Genomic DNA, 16278 nt, shown 5'->3' on the forward strand with positions numbered 1-16278 from the left:
GTTAACTTAGGGTTTACCTTTGTTAACCCCATCTTGGTATTGTATTTAGATGACCCTATTGAACAAAAAAAATTCCATGACATGTTTGAGCTAGTTGTGAACTCAAAAATATGAAACAAGTATGACCTATTTGAAGAAAAGCTCAAAGCAGTAGAAGGTAGCAATATCTACGAGAGTATTGACGCTAATGAGTTTAGACTGGTGCCTAAATTAGTTATTCTAGCAAAATTTAAAACCTTAAATTTTGATAAATATGATGGAATAAAATGTCTTTTTGCACACATTACCATCTTCTATCAGAAGACGACAGGTCATACCTAAAATGATAAGTTCTTGATACATTATTTCCAAGATAATTTAATTGGATTAGCAGTAAGATGGTACGTACAATTAGACTGGAGTTGAATCTATTCGTAGAAAGACTTGGCCAGAGCTTTCATCGCCTAAAATAAGCATGTCATCGATATGGCCTAAATAGGCTATCATTACAAAATATGAAAAAGAAGTCAACAAAAACCTTTAAAAAATATGTGCATCATTAGAGAAAATACGAAGGCCCAAGTCCAACTAACATAACTAAAAAAGAGATCATTGTACTATTTGCCAACACACTAAAAGCTCCATATTATGACAAGCTGGTAGGAAATGTAACAAAAAATTTCTCTAATATGGTGATCTCGAGAGAAATGATAAATAATGCCATCAAGAATAGCAAAATTAAGGGGCTTGAAACCTCCGACACTAAGAAGATAGCAAATCCAAAAAAGAAAGAGCATGAGGCACATGCAGTCATTTATGAAAATTCCTCACTTTATTCATCCGTTCCATATAACCCAAACCCACAATACTCTTCTTATTACCCTACTACCAACCAAATCTCCCAGCAATCATATTATTACCAAGCATTCCAACAACCACCATAAGGCCGAGCTTTAGTCCTCAACCACCAAATTACACCCTTATAACACCAACTTAATCGTTTGCCAAACCAACCCATTGAATCAATAACCAAAGAAACCCACAAAATAATAACAACCAAGAAAAGCCTCATTTTGATCCAATCTTCATGTCTTACACCGATTTGTATTCCCAGTTAATGAGAGGCCACCTTATTGCCCCTCTTTATGCAACACCAAAGTCACATACTCGATATGGTATGACCAAAATGCCAATTGTGACTACCATTATGGTGTGATAGGACACTCCACTTTAAATTGCATAGTACTAAAACATAAGGTGTAAGGTCTAATAAATGATGGGTTCTTAAATTTTAGATCAATTGTTAATTTAAGCTTAAGATCCTTAGCATAGATACTAAAAAATTGTAATGAATGCAATATCAAGAGATTTATACAATATGGGTGTGGAATTAATTGAAGAAGAAGGCTGAATCTATTATGATCTTGTTTTCTTATAACTAAAAGAGATTTCTTCAATGATAGTATAGGCAAGTCTTGAATTTGTTGTGTTAGTATTAATGTTTATATTTGTATTCTTTCAAACCAGTTTGGTTTAGTTGATTAGGCATTAAGTTTATCTATCTCTATAGGTGATTAGACCATATTGAAGAACTTATCTATCTCTATATTTCTACCATATATACACAAAAAGCTGATTTCAGATTTTTAATGAAGCCATTGGATTAATAGCAAAGAAGCAGCTATTGTGGGTAAGTGATCTTAAGACGTTTTGGTAAGTACATGATATTAATATAATGATCAAGAGATTGGATTAATAGAAGGATTACATGTATTGTAGGCTGTGGTGTTTATATTCTTCATTTTTTTATAAGATCTGTTTTGGAGTCATATTTGAGTCCAAATAACAGAGGTTGTACCTAAAAATATATACTAAACATTTGTTGCAAATCGTTATATGTTGGTGCCTCTTCAAATATATGCTTGTAATTCTTTTGCAAGTTTCTTAATTAATTTGATCTTTCTCTTCTGGTTGTCACTAAACAAAACCATTGAGGTTTTAGCTAGCACTTGAAAATTTATTTCTAGATTCAAAAGATGGGAACAAAAAAAAAAAAAAAAAAACTCTCATTCCTAACAGCATAAATTTATTATTCTACAGTGTTGCCTATGTTTCTCAAAGATGCGACCGAAAATAGTTGGTGAGAAAATGGAGCTAGAGAAATTCTATGATGCTGTCGATGTTATGTTAGCATTATCGGAAATTGTGCCTTTGAATTATGCTTTACTTGTAACCTTTAGACATGGATATACTTTGAATTTCCAGTAGTAGCTTGAATGACAGAAAGTGGTTATAGAGCATTCCAAATTCATTTCCAAAAGCTTTGACTTGTATAACCATATATCTTGATTTCAATATGTAACTGCCTGATAAAATTATTGCAGAGTGAAAATGGTGGCTTTACAGGATTGGAGCCAGCAACAGCTGGATTATGGATCGATTTAACTATATATTCCAACATATATTTGCAAATTTAACACAATATTAAAAAAATATCCCTTTTAGCCTGTCTTTCGCCATGCACCAATAGAGACATTTTTGACCGGTAAATTCTTTTTTTTTTTTGGTTATGCTCCTCAGTGGCTCCATCCTGTGGAGTTTCTTGCGGACATTGTCACTGAGCATGATTAAGGCACTTAACTTCTTTTTGTAACTCTTTATGAGAAATGCTAATTTGGTCATCAATGAATGAGGCCAAATATGATCCAAATGATTATCTATCGGCTCAATTTTGGCCTCCTGTTTTTCGGACAGCATAGCAGTTAGCAGTTCTGAAATGTTTAAGGAATTTGCAGATCATATATGGACGTGAATAATGACATTTGACTAATCCTGTTCTCTTATGTAGTTCTGTTAGTCACCCACCTTGATGTAGACATATTTTCCTCTCAAGGTCTTTGGCTGTGATATAATTTTGATTCTCTAGTCATTTTTGCATCTCTGCAACTTTGCTATCTGAGATTTGATTTAAGCTTGATTCTTTAGCTTGAAAAGATATTCCGGTTCAATGGGATACTAAATTTAATTTGAGTTAAAATTTTTACATTGTAGGTTTAAGGTGGGTAGAGTTCATTGGAGTCACTATAAGGAAAGACGGAAGCTTTTTGGGATAAAGCTGCTGCATCAGACTTGTTAATAGTTGGTATTTTGATACCATTTTGGTTTGTTTTCTAATTAGATGAATTCCTTAAGGTTGTTTAGGATGCTGTTTATTGTTATTAGGTTCAAATGATATGTTCCTTTCTTATCATGTTATTCTTTTTGTTAACTTTGATTATATGGTAATACTTTTTTTTTTTTTTGGTAATTTTGATTGCAAGATAAAATCATTTTGCAAATTATCTAAATGCAAGATTTCCTTTGTTGATATTACGAAATATTAAACATTCTTAATTTTAAATTTTTAAATGGTAATTTACAAAAGCAAAAATATTAAAAAATAAAATAAAATTTTTAAGAGTGATTTTAAGTATAAATATAACTTAATAAATATAAAATTTTTTTATTAAAATAGTTATTTTTACTGACACTTGAAAATGTCTTTAAATGCTTTTTATATATAAAGGCAATTTAAAACACCAGAAACCCACTTAATAAATGTAAAATATTTAAATAAAATATGACTTTTATCAACAATTTAAAATGTCTTTAAGAATTTTTTACTGATAATAATAATTCAAAACAATGGGAAAACTCATTCCGGTAACTTCATATGTAATTTTGGCACTGATAGTTTAACTTTTGAAAAATTTTTATCGATACTCATCTAATCGGCAGTCAAAGAATTGTGGATAATAGTAACATCGGCATTTTTGTGATATTTTACTAACAATTATAAGTACCGACAAAAATAATTTTTCTTGCAGTAATTATTAATAATTAATTTTTTATTATTATTCATTAACTATTACTATCTATTAATTAAATTATTTGTTTTTTATTAAATTCCTATTGAGACACAATATTATATTTTCCACATGAAAAGATATTAATTTACCAGAAACAGATTCACCATGCTCTTGGATTTTTCTTCCACATTCGTGTTTGCTTGACTTCATGCATTCTCCAATCACGCAAAGAAATACTCTCACTTTGATCGGTTTCTTCTATTCTATTTTTGTTTACCATAATTACTCTGAGATCATGTATTTCACAAACAATATATAAACCAGACTAGGGTCCATGTACAAGTAACTATAGTTTATTCCTATATATCATCAAGGAACTGTTATATTTATATTTTAGTTGCTGAGATAGTTATTTTTATCTCGAATATCACTAGAGTAGTTTAGCTTGAATATGATTTATTGAGAAAATATTACCTAAATATTATTTAGATAATTAATTATTTATTTTGGTTAATTGTATTTATCATGGTGGTCGCATCGTTTTCCAATAAAAAATTCTTTTATTAGTAATATTGAATAAGTGAAATTTGAAGAATAGAAACGAGAGATGGAAGACATTAGCAAGGAGCAGAAAGCAATTAGAGAAGGACAAGGGCAAGTTGGAGAAAAACGAGAAACAATAGAAACAGAATGTGAACAACTCAAGGAGGAAACTAATCTCATAATCCAGCAAACTGCAAGCACTCGTATTCGCCTAACGCTCCTGTTTCATATCCTCACGGTACGACGAGAAGGCGATTTTGCTAAGGTTGATCACTTCCCTAACTTGCTTCAGTTAGTTTAAACATAACTTTGCTTTGTTTGGCATTCTATCATAAGCTTTCTATTAGTTCGCGTTTCATTTCCATTCCCAATTTAAAATTTTTTATTTTTTTCATCTGTGATTTTTTAAATTTACTTCAAATCCTTTCGTATGTGTACATGTTATCAGAATATGCATAGTAGTATGAAGACTACTCTGTTTCAATGCTATATTTTGTTACACAATAGAAGTGCATGAAGAGTGCATCTAATTTTATTCTTGAACATTTATGGATTAAATCAACTACACGCAGAGTTTGGTGGAACCTAAAAAATCTTTTTCTTTTTTTTTGGGTTGAGGCGATTGAGTTTCACTAATTGCCAAAATCAGAAACACAAAACATATAATCTGTTCTCATGATTTAGAAATATAAGTTTCAAAAAGGTATCAACAAACGATTAATTTTGATAAGACAATGGCAACATGAATCATATAGGTAGTTCAAGAATCCTCTATCGACCCTCCAACACCGAGATACTGATATCATTGGTAGCAGGTGATTCAAGCTTGATTGCTGAAGAATTTGTTTCAAGCGTTTTCTTTTCCATAAAAAAGCCAGGTTCTTTGGGTTGACTTAATGGATTCTCGCCACCCAACATTAGAGCCACCGAACACATATATGGCCTGTCCTCAGGATTCTGTTGCACGCATAAGAGAGCAATGTGGATGCACCTTAACACTTCCGATGGAGCACACGACTCTTGCAAAAATGAATCAATCAAGTCTAAAGGCCTTCCTTCCTTCCACAATGTCCATGCCTTTGACAAAAAACGATTCCGTTATTCTTAATTTTTTAGTTTCCAAGTACATTAGCGGGCGAAGGTCCTGAGACTTACATGTCCAGTAAGGTTATAGCCATGGTTAGGTTGGTAGAATCCTCTATTTCTCTTTCCAGTTATGATCTCCAACACCAGTATTCCAAAACTAAAAACATCTGATTTTAATGAGAATTGCCCATCAAAAGCGTATTCCGGTGCCATATAACCACTACAGAAGATCGTTAAAACAGAAGACATCAATGAAGATTTAGTGGTAAATTAAGAAAAACAATGAACACTTACTATGTTCCAACAACTCTGCTCGTGTTGCCCTCAGTTTGGTCTCCTCCAAAAGTTCTAGCTAGGCCGAAGTCTGAAATTTTCGGATTCATCACACTATCGAGAAGAACATTACTAGATTTAAGATCTCTGTGTACAATTCTCAATCTTGAATCTTGATGTAGATAGAGAAGCCCCCGAACAACACCGCAGATAATGTGAAATCGTATCGGCCAATCTAATAGCTTACTTCTTGTTTTATCTGCCATGTAACAAGGTCACATCAGTTATAATGTCCAACAAAATCTTTCAAACTAGACTACTTACTTGAATAATAAAAGATCTTTTGCGAGAAAAGTTATTGTTGTTGGGTTTTTGACGGAGTTCAATACCAAAAATGAAGAAGTCCAAACTTTTATTAGGCATATATTCATAAACTAGCATTTTTTCTTCTCCGCAAATGCAGCATCCAAGAAGTTTTACAAGATTCCTATGTTGAAGTTTGGCTATAAGTTTTACTTCAGTTTTGAACTCATTTAACCCTTGTCTAGAGCTTCTTGAAAGCCTCTTCACAGCAATTTCTTGTCCATCTAGCAGGTTACCCTGAAAAAGTGCAGAACACAGTTGTTACGATGTTTTGAAGCTATTGGTTCTTTTTATTTTCACTAGGATGTCACAAAATACCCGGTAAACAGACCCGAAACCACCTTCTCCTAGCTTGTTGTCGTTTGAAAAGTCATTGGTGGCTTTAGCTATTACAGCTAGGTCGAACATTTGGAGTTCCATCCCTTCCTCCTCTTGCCCTTCATTGTTGGTTCCCTTTACTTTTCCAGGTCCACCTGATTTAGTAGAAAATTGCTGACATTAGCCCATATGGAATGTTATATTTCACGATCTTCAGTTTGGTTAAGCATATTGCAAAGAAGACCTTATACTTTCTATGCAATTCCTTTCCAAAGAAATAAGCAAAGTTTCTCTAATACTCCTAAACAGCTTCATATATTGATAGAGGTATTTTATATTCTTAAGAGTAATATAGTCTTTTCCATGACTAGCAAATCAAGAGGATATTTTTCTTTTAATCATTTGGCCGAATCGATGTGATAAGCCGACCTGATTTATCAAAGCATGTCTGGCCAGCATGGTAGCTCACCTGATGCCCACATGGCCAAACTAACTTGTTGTCTGGACATTGGGTGTCAACGGACAAGGTCAGGTCGGATCAGGCCACGTCGGCTTGAAATCTCTCCACCTCAGGTCGAGTTCGTTGAACCCGGCCACGTCTTCGCTCAAATTACCCTCACAATCTGTTCAGGCAATCCAAGTCACTCGTACGGTTCCTCTCATTTCCCCTACTCTCCTATTTTGCTCCCTTCTTCTTCCTTCTTATATTGACTCGAGTGTCGGAACATAAGTACCAAAGACAACCTTGTGATTTCAAATTGTGCCCTAAAGTCTGGATTTAACCCAAACAGATATGTTCTAGAATCATAGATGAAATGTGATTTTGAGGCAAACAGGGCAGTAGAGTTACCTTTTGCATGGGATCTGCAGATGTAATAGCTGAGAAGAGACAAACCGGCAACTATGAAAATAGCAATTGGAACTGCTATCTTCACTTTAATACTCTCATATTTTGTTCCTTCATAGATATGTTTCAATATATTAAAAGAAAAATAAGTTAACCGCTCAAAAGGAAAAAAAAAATTAATAAGTTAGCTTATATACCTGTTTCAGAAGAAGACATTCGAATATATAGATCCTGTCCACTGGTTTTTAACTGGGTTATATCGATCAGATCACCCAACCAAATGGCACAACCGCTGCCTCCTCCTCTAATATCAGTGTTTGCAAAGGCCATACACGAACAGTTTTCTAAGCACTTGTCTCTGCATTCTTTGAGATTCATACTTTTGTTAACCCAAGAACGTGTTGTATCTGGCAATTTCAGTCCATCAAATTTGATGAACCCATCCCCATTCTGACAATCTAGTGGCTTATTGCGCTCGCATCCTTGAGCCCAATACAGTGGTGATTTAGGCTTGAATCCTCTTAAACATTCACAAGGTGGCGATTCTGTATTGTCACATTTCCCATATGCACCACAGTATCCATAAGTGTCACAGATGTCCCTTGGCATGTACCCAGTTAGCATCCAAGTGCTGGTTTCTTCATTCCATATGTAGAACTCAGACTGATATGTAGTTTGGTTTAAAATGCTCCTTGCCATCACCGATTTATTTTTGACGTAAAAGATATCGTACACCTCAGTCTCATTCCATACAAAGTTTAATTCAACCATCGACGGGAAGCTGTACTGAAAAGGACTAGACCTTGACTCGCGCACACCACTGTATCTAAGGCCATTCCAGAGACCACTTCTGAAGTACTTTTTTGAATCCTTCCATGCAAATGTATCAGGGAAGTTGTACAGCGCTACCCCCATAGTGAAATCTCCGGGAGTTGGATCATCTGAGCTCTTCCATGCTGACAGTTGTCGTTCATGGCCTGTTTTCAAGTCCCATCCAATTTTCATCCCTGGTAGAGTTGTGTCAGTTGGATAGTCAAAGCTTTGCCATAAAAATGTTTCTGAATTACCATCCCTTTCATCTCTGATAACAAGATTTCCAGAATCTAGGAGTTGCACTATTGGATTTCTAGCTTCTTTCTTCAAGTTTGATGACCAAACAACACCATTGCTTTGACTGAGCAGTACAAGATCGCCTGTGCTGTTTATCATTAGCAAACCAGATGAGTCATTGATCGGTTCGCGCCTGTTTGCCACCCAAACCACACTTGGGACTGGGATATTCTTGTACCAAATTCCCAAGTAACGGTTGTTTGAGCTTCCAGGACTGAAAAAGCCCAGTTCAAAGATTCCGCTTTTGGAAACAAGGCTCCTGCCATCACTAAGAGACTGAGTGGAGCTCAGAAGATCCGTTCCATCGGAGAACCCAGAGAGCAGAACTAGTGAAGTAATATGGATTAACAAGAAAAAACTCGACAGAATATCCATTGTTTTGCAGGCTTTTACATCTTGCAGACACATAGAAACCTACATAATCATGGCAAGTTTTACCACGCAGAACTATCGACTTGAAGCAGACGTAATGAGTACTGACTTGCCGTTTATGATACTGCAAAAGAAACTGCATTAATGTCAAACTCATTGTTGACTCGTTTTTTTCTGGCCCGATGCAGATACAGACCAAAGTCCCACCTCCCGAACTAAAAGTAAAAAAAATCTAAATCCACTGAAACTACGTGTACTTGTTCTTCATTTTCAATTTTAATTTCTTTGACATATTTCTTTTTTCTTTTTGGCTAAAGTATATAAAAGGCTCCTAAATTATAATTAAAAATTATCTAAAATTTTAATTTTTATTATAATCTATCAATTCTCTAATATTTATTTGCATTTAATTAAATCTTTATTTTGATAAAAAATTAATATCATGAATTTTTTTAAAAATTATATGTAACTTCAATAAAATAAATGAAAGATTTTTAAGTAATGTAATTAACATATATAAAAATTAAATAAAACAAATTTTTTTCTTTACTTTTTCTCTTACTTTTTTTTAAAATCCTTTAAAGGTTTGAAGATTAATTGATTTAATTTTATCACATGAGTAAATTTCATCTAATTAAAAGTTTAATTAGTTTAAAATAAAAGATTAAAAATTTGATTAATTATAATAAAATGTTAAAATTTTAAATAATTTTTTATTTATAGTTCAATGATATTTTTTTATCCTTTAACTTATTTTATTTTTCTTTTTCGTTAAAACTTATTTAGTACAAATTTGCTATCTTCAACCTCTTTTTCATTCTTTCCGATTTTTTTTTTTAATTCATTTTGAGTTCGTCTATAAAAAAAATTATTTTATGAATTTTTAGACTCCAGTCTCCACCGGTATCGATTGACAAGTATCTTAATAGATTTATTTTTGTATGTAAAAGAAATAGGTATATTTATGTATATTAAAAATTAATTAATTGAATCTAAAGTTCACTCACATTATTCGTACAAATATTTTAAATATATAACGCTTAATAGATGAAATTTAAATTCTATACTTATAATCTTTTTTTAATCTTTAAATTATGATTTATTTTATATTAAACAAAATCAATTAATTGATAAATGTACACTTTTCATTTTATGAATGAACAGAAGTCCGATTTAACAATTGACTTAAGACTTTTATGGCGCCGGTCTTTTCCCGAAACTAGAAAATTTGCACTAAAAACAAAAGCATTGATTGGACATCTAACGATCAAATTAAGACTTCGCTGACTTAATTTATGGTGTATATGCACTGGAACGTTGCCATCACGTACATACATGTACTCTTGTAAACCAATCTCTCTTTTCAATGCAGTAGTTGCTTATAAGGAGAAAAACATTGAAGAAAAGTTTCTTAATTACTTTTCTGATTTGATGTCTACCATTATCAAGAAAGATGTAAGGCGCATGCATAGAATAATTCGGTATATTTATTGAAGAAATTATTATAGTCACCTTATAGATAGAAAAAATTTGAATATAATGCCTTGTAAAATTTGATGTAACATTAAAAAAATTTGACATGCAGTGACGTTGGTAAAATTTTAAAATCTATCATCATTATAGCATCATAAATTTTATATTGACAGTCAATATATGTACTGTAATAAATTTTTAATTGTTAATATATGTATTATCGGTATAGATCTATATTAATAATTTTTAAGAAGTCGAAATAATTTATAGAGATATACAAACGGTTTAAGATTGTCAATAAATGTATACATGTTGGTATAGCATTTATTACGTGTTCTACTATTATACCTTTTAGCTACAGTTAATATCTGTCAGTATAGATTTATATATTTTAATTTTTTTTATCTATACCGACGGTTAATGGTAATTGGTATAGATTTTACTTATACTGACACTTAAAACATGTTAGTATAGATTTATATGTTTTAATTTTCTCACCTATACCAACGGCTAGTACCCGTTAATATAAACTTATATATTTTAATTTTTTTTACCTATACCGACGATTAATGCTTGTCAATATAGACTTGTAATTTTTTTTTACCTATACCGATGCTTAGCATCCTTCAGTATAGACTTGTATTTTTTTTAATTTTTTTAGCTATATCGATGGTTAGAAAACTATTAGTACAAAATTATATGCTTTAATTTTCTTACTTTTACCAAAATTAAGATGTTATACAATCAAGTGTATCAATATAAATATTAAGATGTTAGTAAAATTTTTTAAAATTATATTTTCAATTATTAATATTAATTTATTTATAATCATAATATAATATATTTCATATAAACAAAAAGAAACACAATAAAGTAAAAAATTAAAGTAAAAAATATTTAATAACATTAAAACTACAATTAAATTATTTATAATTCACAAACTTAGTATAAGTGAAAAACTAAAGTTATTATACCAAGTCTAATAAAACAAACATCGATAAAATAAACATAAATAAAGACTTACACCACCTCACCCTAAAAAACATAATCATAAGTTTGCACTACCAGACACTTAAAAACCTTTTAATTACCTTAAAACTTTAATAGAACTCTAAACAAGATAATCTTAAAAAATCTATAAATGAACAAATAATTGCAAAACCACCTCAATAAGAAAAAACATACATGCACATATTACAAGCTCTTTTTGAAAACCAAAATATTTTAATTCATACAAAATATCATAAGTCTTGAAAAAGTCAACAAGTGTAGCTACATAATATAACTAACAAGCTTAATTAACCTAGCTCACTAATAGTATTCAATATATCAATCAAGTATCACGAAACACAACAGCCTTATTTCAACAAAGTGCATAACATCCAAAACAAAACCAAATGCCCCTACAAACATAATACGTCGAGTAAATAAATAGCTTTCTAAATAAATGATCTCATCATAGATTTTTACAAAAAAGCATTTGCATAGTATAAAAAAATTCAATTAGAATTCTCATAAATTATCTTATATATACAAAAGGTAAGAAGTTAATCATCCATTAATATACCAGTAGAAATAACTTTATAAACATCTTATTCATTCATATATATAGAAGGTAATCATCCATTTATATACCAACAAAAATAATTTTATAAACATTCTATTCATTAGTGTAATGCATGAATGAACATCCTATTCATTAGTATAATACATGAATGAACAAGAAAATAACCTAATTTGCATATGTAATCTCCTTATTCTTTTAGTTTAATTCTAAATAATAACTTAATGAAACCAACCTAAAATTATTTTAGTCAACAAACTATCATTAAATAAATATTTTCATTATAACATTCAAGTCTACAACTACAAAGCATGCTTACATCATAAGAAAGCCTTTTCAAAGAAAAAAAAGACAAAAATGCCTTTTCAAGAGAAAAAGAACAGGCTTTAATCGTAGTGTAATTTAATAATTATGGCAAAGACGATGGGTCATGTTTCAAGATCACAATTACATTATTCAAAACCTAGATTCAAAATTAATTTTGGCATTCTATCTACGAAACAAGTATCAAACAAAATATTTTCATATATATATCATGTGATGACGAGTTTACCATTTTTATTTTCATTAGGTTGATGACTTGAATTTAAATAATGATAGCTTTCACGTGAGCACTATTAGTAGCAGGAACTTGAAATTAATTCAAAAAAAATTTCAATAAAGTTCAAGATTCATGAACAAGATGACAATTTACATATATATAAACTAAAATAGATGTTATATACACTTCTTTATTCACCATGTGAGTAATAGTATTTAAGATATCCATATTCTCATTAGAAATTTTTTTTTTAAGTATCGATAAGATAGTACTTAAAGTTTTTTTCAAATATTTAATTTCAATCTTCAATTCTTATACCCCTTTCTTATGTTGAATCAATTCAGAATATGAAGAACCATATTGTTTAGATGAATTAAATACTGTACCCATACAACAAACACACCATTTTCTCTCCAATCTTTTAACTTTTAAATAAACATCATCTTTTCATGAACTCTCTTCGGAGTTCTAAGCATTAGTTTCAGTCAATCTTTGTTTCATGAGTTCTTAAAATTGTAAACAAATATTTTAGTATAAAAAAAATTAAACATAAATAAAAGCGAGTAATAACTAAATTAAATACCATAATTTCAACTGCCTTGTCATTCACAATACTTTCATCTTTACATGTATAAGAAATAATATGCATCTTAACACGTGATGGTAAAATTCCATTAGCTTTTTGTTTCTATTAAGGTACAATATTAATTATTGTAATGACAAAATCAAACATATAAAAAGTAAACTTCATATTCATTTAACTGAGTGAGATAAGGATAACTGATCTATGTACCAAAGTTTAAATGATCTTCGAGAATGATTTTGTTTCTGTGCAATAAGGCTTATTTAATTTTGAGCGGTTTGTTTTGTTTATCTCACTTTGTTTCTTTAAACAAATGAATAATAAAAGATATATTATAATAATTTTACAATTATCATTATAGTGTTAAAACAAATTAATTGTATATTTTGTAAACATTTATCTTCTTTTTAATAGTCAACCAATGTGTAGCAAGAAATATGAATTAACTTTTGTCTACTTGAAAATCATCAACCTTTGCAGCCATTTCTTCTAGTGTTTTGTGTTCATCATAAAGTTTAGACTTCAATTTATTTTTTCATTGTCTCTATTTACTACCCATGTTTGTTAGTACCTAAGACTTAATTTTTTGAAATATTTTTTCATTAATGAGCTCATCAGAATCAGATTTGTGAAATTCAAACTTTGACTACAATTTGAAAGAGATAATTAGAAAGAAAATGTTAATATATATTACATGAATTGCTACTATTAACTAGAAACTAAAAGATTATTGTCATGGCATTAGCCAGCAACTAAAACATTATCGTATTGATACCTATAATGTTTTTCACATTTTTTTCTTCTTAGCATTCGACATTTCATGCCAATTTGTATAATTAATTGGTGTAAAGTTAGGTATTCTCACCATGCTGCCAATGAATTGAGTTAAAGAGCAAGATTCATCATTGATAGGTATAGCATCATCTTTGACCTTAACAACAACATGCTTCCCTTCTTCCAAATCTCAAATATTAGCCATATGTGTAGGACCTCGAGCTTTTTTATGTTGAACATTTCTTACATTAAAAAATTACATGTAAAGAAAGTAATTAAATTTATTAAAAATTTAAACAAGTACAACATTATAACACAAAAAAAATTGTACTAAAAGAATATAGTATTTTTATACCTAAATTATGTTCAACTTGTTCATCTTGATCTTTATTATTTGTAGATTGAGAAATTGGTTCTTAAGATTCTTGTAGACGCTTATGTTGTGAAGTTTTTGGATCTACAGGCACATATTATTCTTCAGATTGTGTTTACAGTTAAGAATAAGAGGTATGATTTGCCTTAATGATATTCAATCATCTACACTTTACCATCTCAAGTCTAATAATACATAAAATATACTAAGTATAATATAACAGAGAACTTGATAGTGACAAACCATATAAAGCATAAAGTACAATTTAATATATCACATGATCACACAAAATTAAGTAATTTAAACTAGTAACATAAAAATAAAATTTAATGAACTATGTCTCACATTGCAAAACCTTAACAACAATTTAAACTATTACATAGAATTAAAAAATGTCTTCCCCATTATGTTCATCTATAGGATCTTCTTCTATATGCTTATTTTCCATTTCCACTGTGACTTTCATTCCTTTATCATCAACTTCACTTCTAACCCAATTTGAAGTATCATATGTATCATTAAATTCAACATAGATTTCTTCATTTTCTTGCTCTTTATATAAAGATGATTCATCACCCATATCAAATACATCTCTATGTTTTGCATGCTTGACAATAATCCAACCATTATGTTTTTCATCATTTACATAAAAAACCTTCTTAGCTTGTGATTCAAAGATAAAAAGATCATAAACCAAATTAGTTTCACTATGAGCTAGATGTGAAAAATTCATAAGAGGAAAATCAAATTTATCCTTCTTGCAATCTCTATTTATATAAATCCAATCACATTTAAATTACATAACTTTCATTTTACTAGTATAATTCAACTAATTGATGTCTTTTAAAATCTCATAATAGTTAACTTCTCTCTTAATAGGTTGTGCATCTCTTGTACTTGCATAACTTATCATCTTGGTTGTTACAACAACCCCACTATTTTGAGTTTTTAAGTATTTCTCATGTGTCTTGGTATGAAATCTAAAACCATTAACGATATAACTAGTGATTTCCTAACAATATTAGTTGGACTACAAACAAGCTATCTAAGTTAATCTATGATGTTTGCATCTCCTTGTTGATCCAAAATGGTAACCTATCTAATTTCATATTTGGTTAAAATAATAATCGAACTATAAAAACTTTAATTACATATTCCAAACCATAATGTACAACTTACATGATCACGAAATCAATCATGAAAAGTTTCACTTTGTAACTTTTGTATATCATATAGTGTAAGCGGAAGAGACCGATTACACCTTTTAAGAAATTGCTCATATTTTTTATATGAAAAAAATTCTTAGAAGACTATACAATATACTACAAAAAAAAAATTATCAAGTATAATATGTATGTAGATAAGTGATCTTACTTTATAAAAGGAGCAACATTAGCAGAATTAAATAGCACATATCAATGTGCTTGAACCAAAGTTATAACATCAAGTATAATTCGTGAGACTCGTTTACCTTTATGTTTTAATGTTCCCAATGGTCTTTCTATGGTAGAAAGAATGGATATTTCTTCCTCTATCAAAGGATTCTTATTTTTTTTTCAAATGGGTCAATTAAAAATAGTTTTCATCCCATCAAAGTATCTTGAACAAAAAATTATGCATTCATTTGCTAAGTACCCTTCTGTAATTAAACCTTCAAAATAAGTTCTATAGTGCACATATGATTTAAGAGTAAGAAAAAAACCTATATAAATGGAAGTTCAATAGAAAAAATCATTAGCAAACATCCTAGTTGAATTTTAAGTAAAAAAATCTATAACACTTTAAGACATACCTCTTAATAGGACACATCTACCGATAAATGACTGGACCAACAATTTTGCTTCATTTACCAAATGGACAACTAAATGTACCATTATTATAAAAAAATATGAAGGAAAAATCTTCTCCATTTCACATAAACTTGATGTAGCCCAAGACTTAAGTAATTCAAGCTTATACTCTTTAAGAACTTTAGAACAAAGTTCTTTAAAAAAGGTACACAAATCAATAGAAACCAAGTACACCTTATCAAGTAAAGACCATTATATTGCTATAAGAAGGAACTCTTGCATCAAGAGATGATAATCATAACTTTAGAGCCCTACTAGCTTCCGTTATTTAAGTTGCACACAACATAAGATATTTGAAGAGTATTCATCTGGAGTTTTCATTTCTTGAAAAATCTTTAAAAAAAGAATTTTTTTTCAATTAAGCTAATCTGATATGAAGCT

The 16278-nt window shown here is 30.1% G+C and overlaps 1 protein-coding gene across 3 annotated transcripts; it reads right to left on the reverse strand.

Annotated features, from left to right (window-relative positions):
• Positions 1-4928: 4928 nt before the first annotated feature.
• Positions 4929-8861, reverse strand: LOC111275973 (G-type lectin S-receptor-like serine/threonine-protein kinase At4g27290). Of its 3 annotated transcripts, none has more exons than XM_089754623.1 (7): positions 7455-8853; positions 7261-7311; positions 6411-6565; positions 6119-6329; positions 5751-5988; positions 5526-5676; positions 4929-5447 (listed from the first exon to the last, which is right to left on the reverse strand). In XM_089754623.1, exons 1-7 carry the CDS (start codon positions 8773-8775, stop codon positions 5142-5144), a joined length of 2433 nt encoding a protein of 810 aa, XP_089610749.1. In that variant the 5' UTR covers positions 8776-8853; the 3' UTR covers positions 4929-5141. The 3 variants fall into 3 exon arrangements, 2 of the variants coding, with proteins under 2 accessions (XP_089610749.1, XP_089610748.1); XM_089754622.1 differs by having other exon boundaries at positions 7261-7368; positions 7455-8852; XR_016333743.1 differs by having other exon boundaries at positions 5419-5447; positions 5526-5623; positions 7261-7368; positions 7455-8861.
• Between the last annotated feature and the right edge of the window lie 7417 nt (positions 8862-16278).

Source organism: Durio zibethinus, chromosome 25 (assembly GCF_047325235.1).
Source record: "Durio zibethinus cultivar Kanyao isolate XHJ-2024 chromosome 25, ASM4732523v1, whole genome shotgun sequence".
Lineage (NCBI taxonomy): Eukaryota > Viridiplantae > Streptophyta > Magnoliopsida > Malvales > Malvaceae > Durio > Durio zibethinus.

Bases quoted from the DNA above. Each gene is read 5' to 3' on its own strand.
- LOC111275973 (XM_089754622.1), bottom strand. From the start codon at position 8,775: ATGTGTCTGCAAGATGTAAAAGCCTGCAAAACAATGGATATTCTGTCG. The intron at 7,369-7,454 runs GTATATAAGCTA...ATATCTATGAAG, and splicing joins AATGTCTTCTTCTGAAACAG to GAACAAAATATGAGAGTATT. The intron at 6,330-6,410 runs GTATTTTGTGAC...GCACTTTTTCAG, and splicing joins GTTTCGGGTCTGTTTACCGG to GGTAACCTGCTAGATGGACA.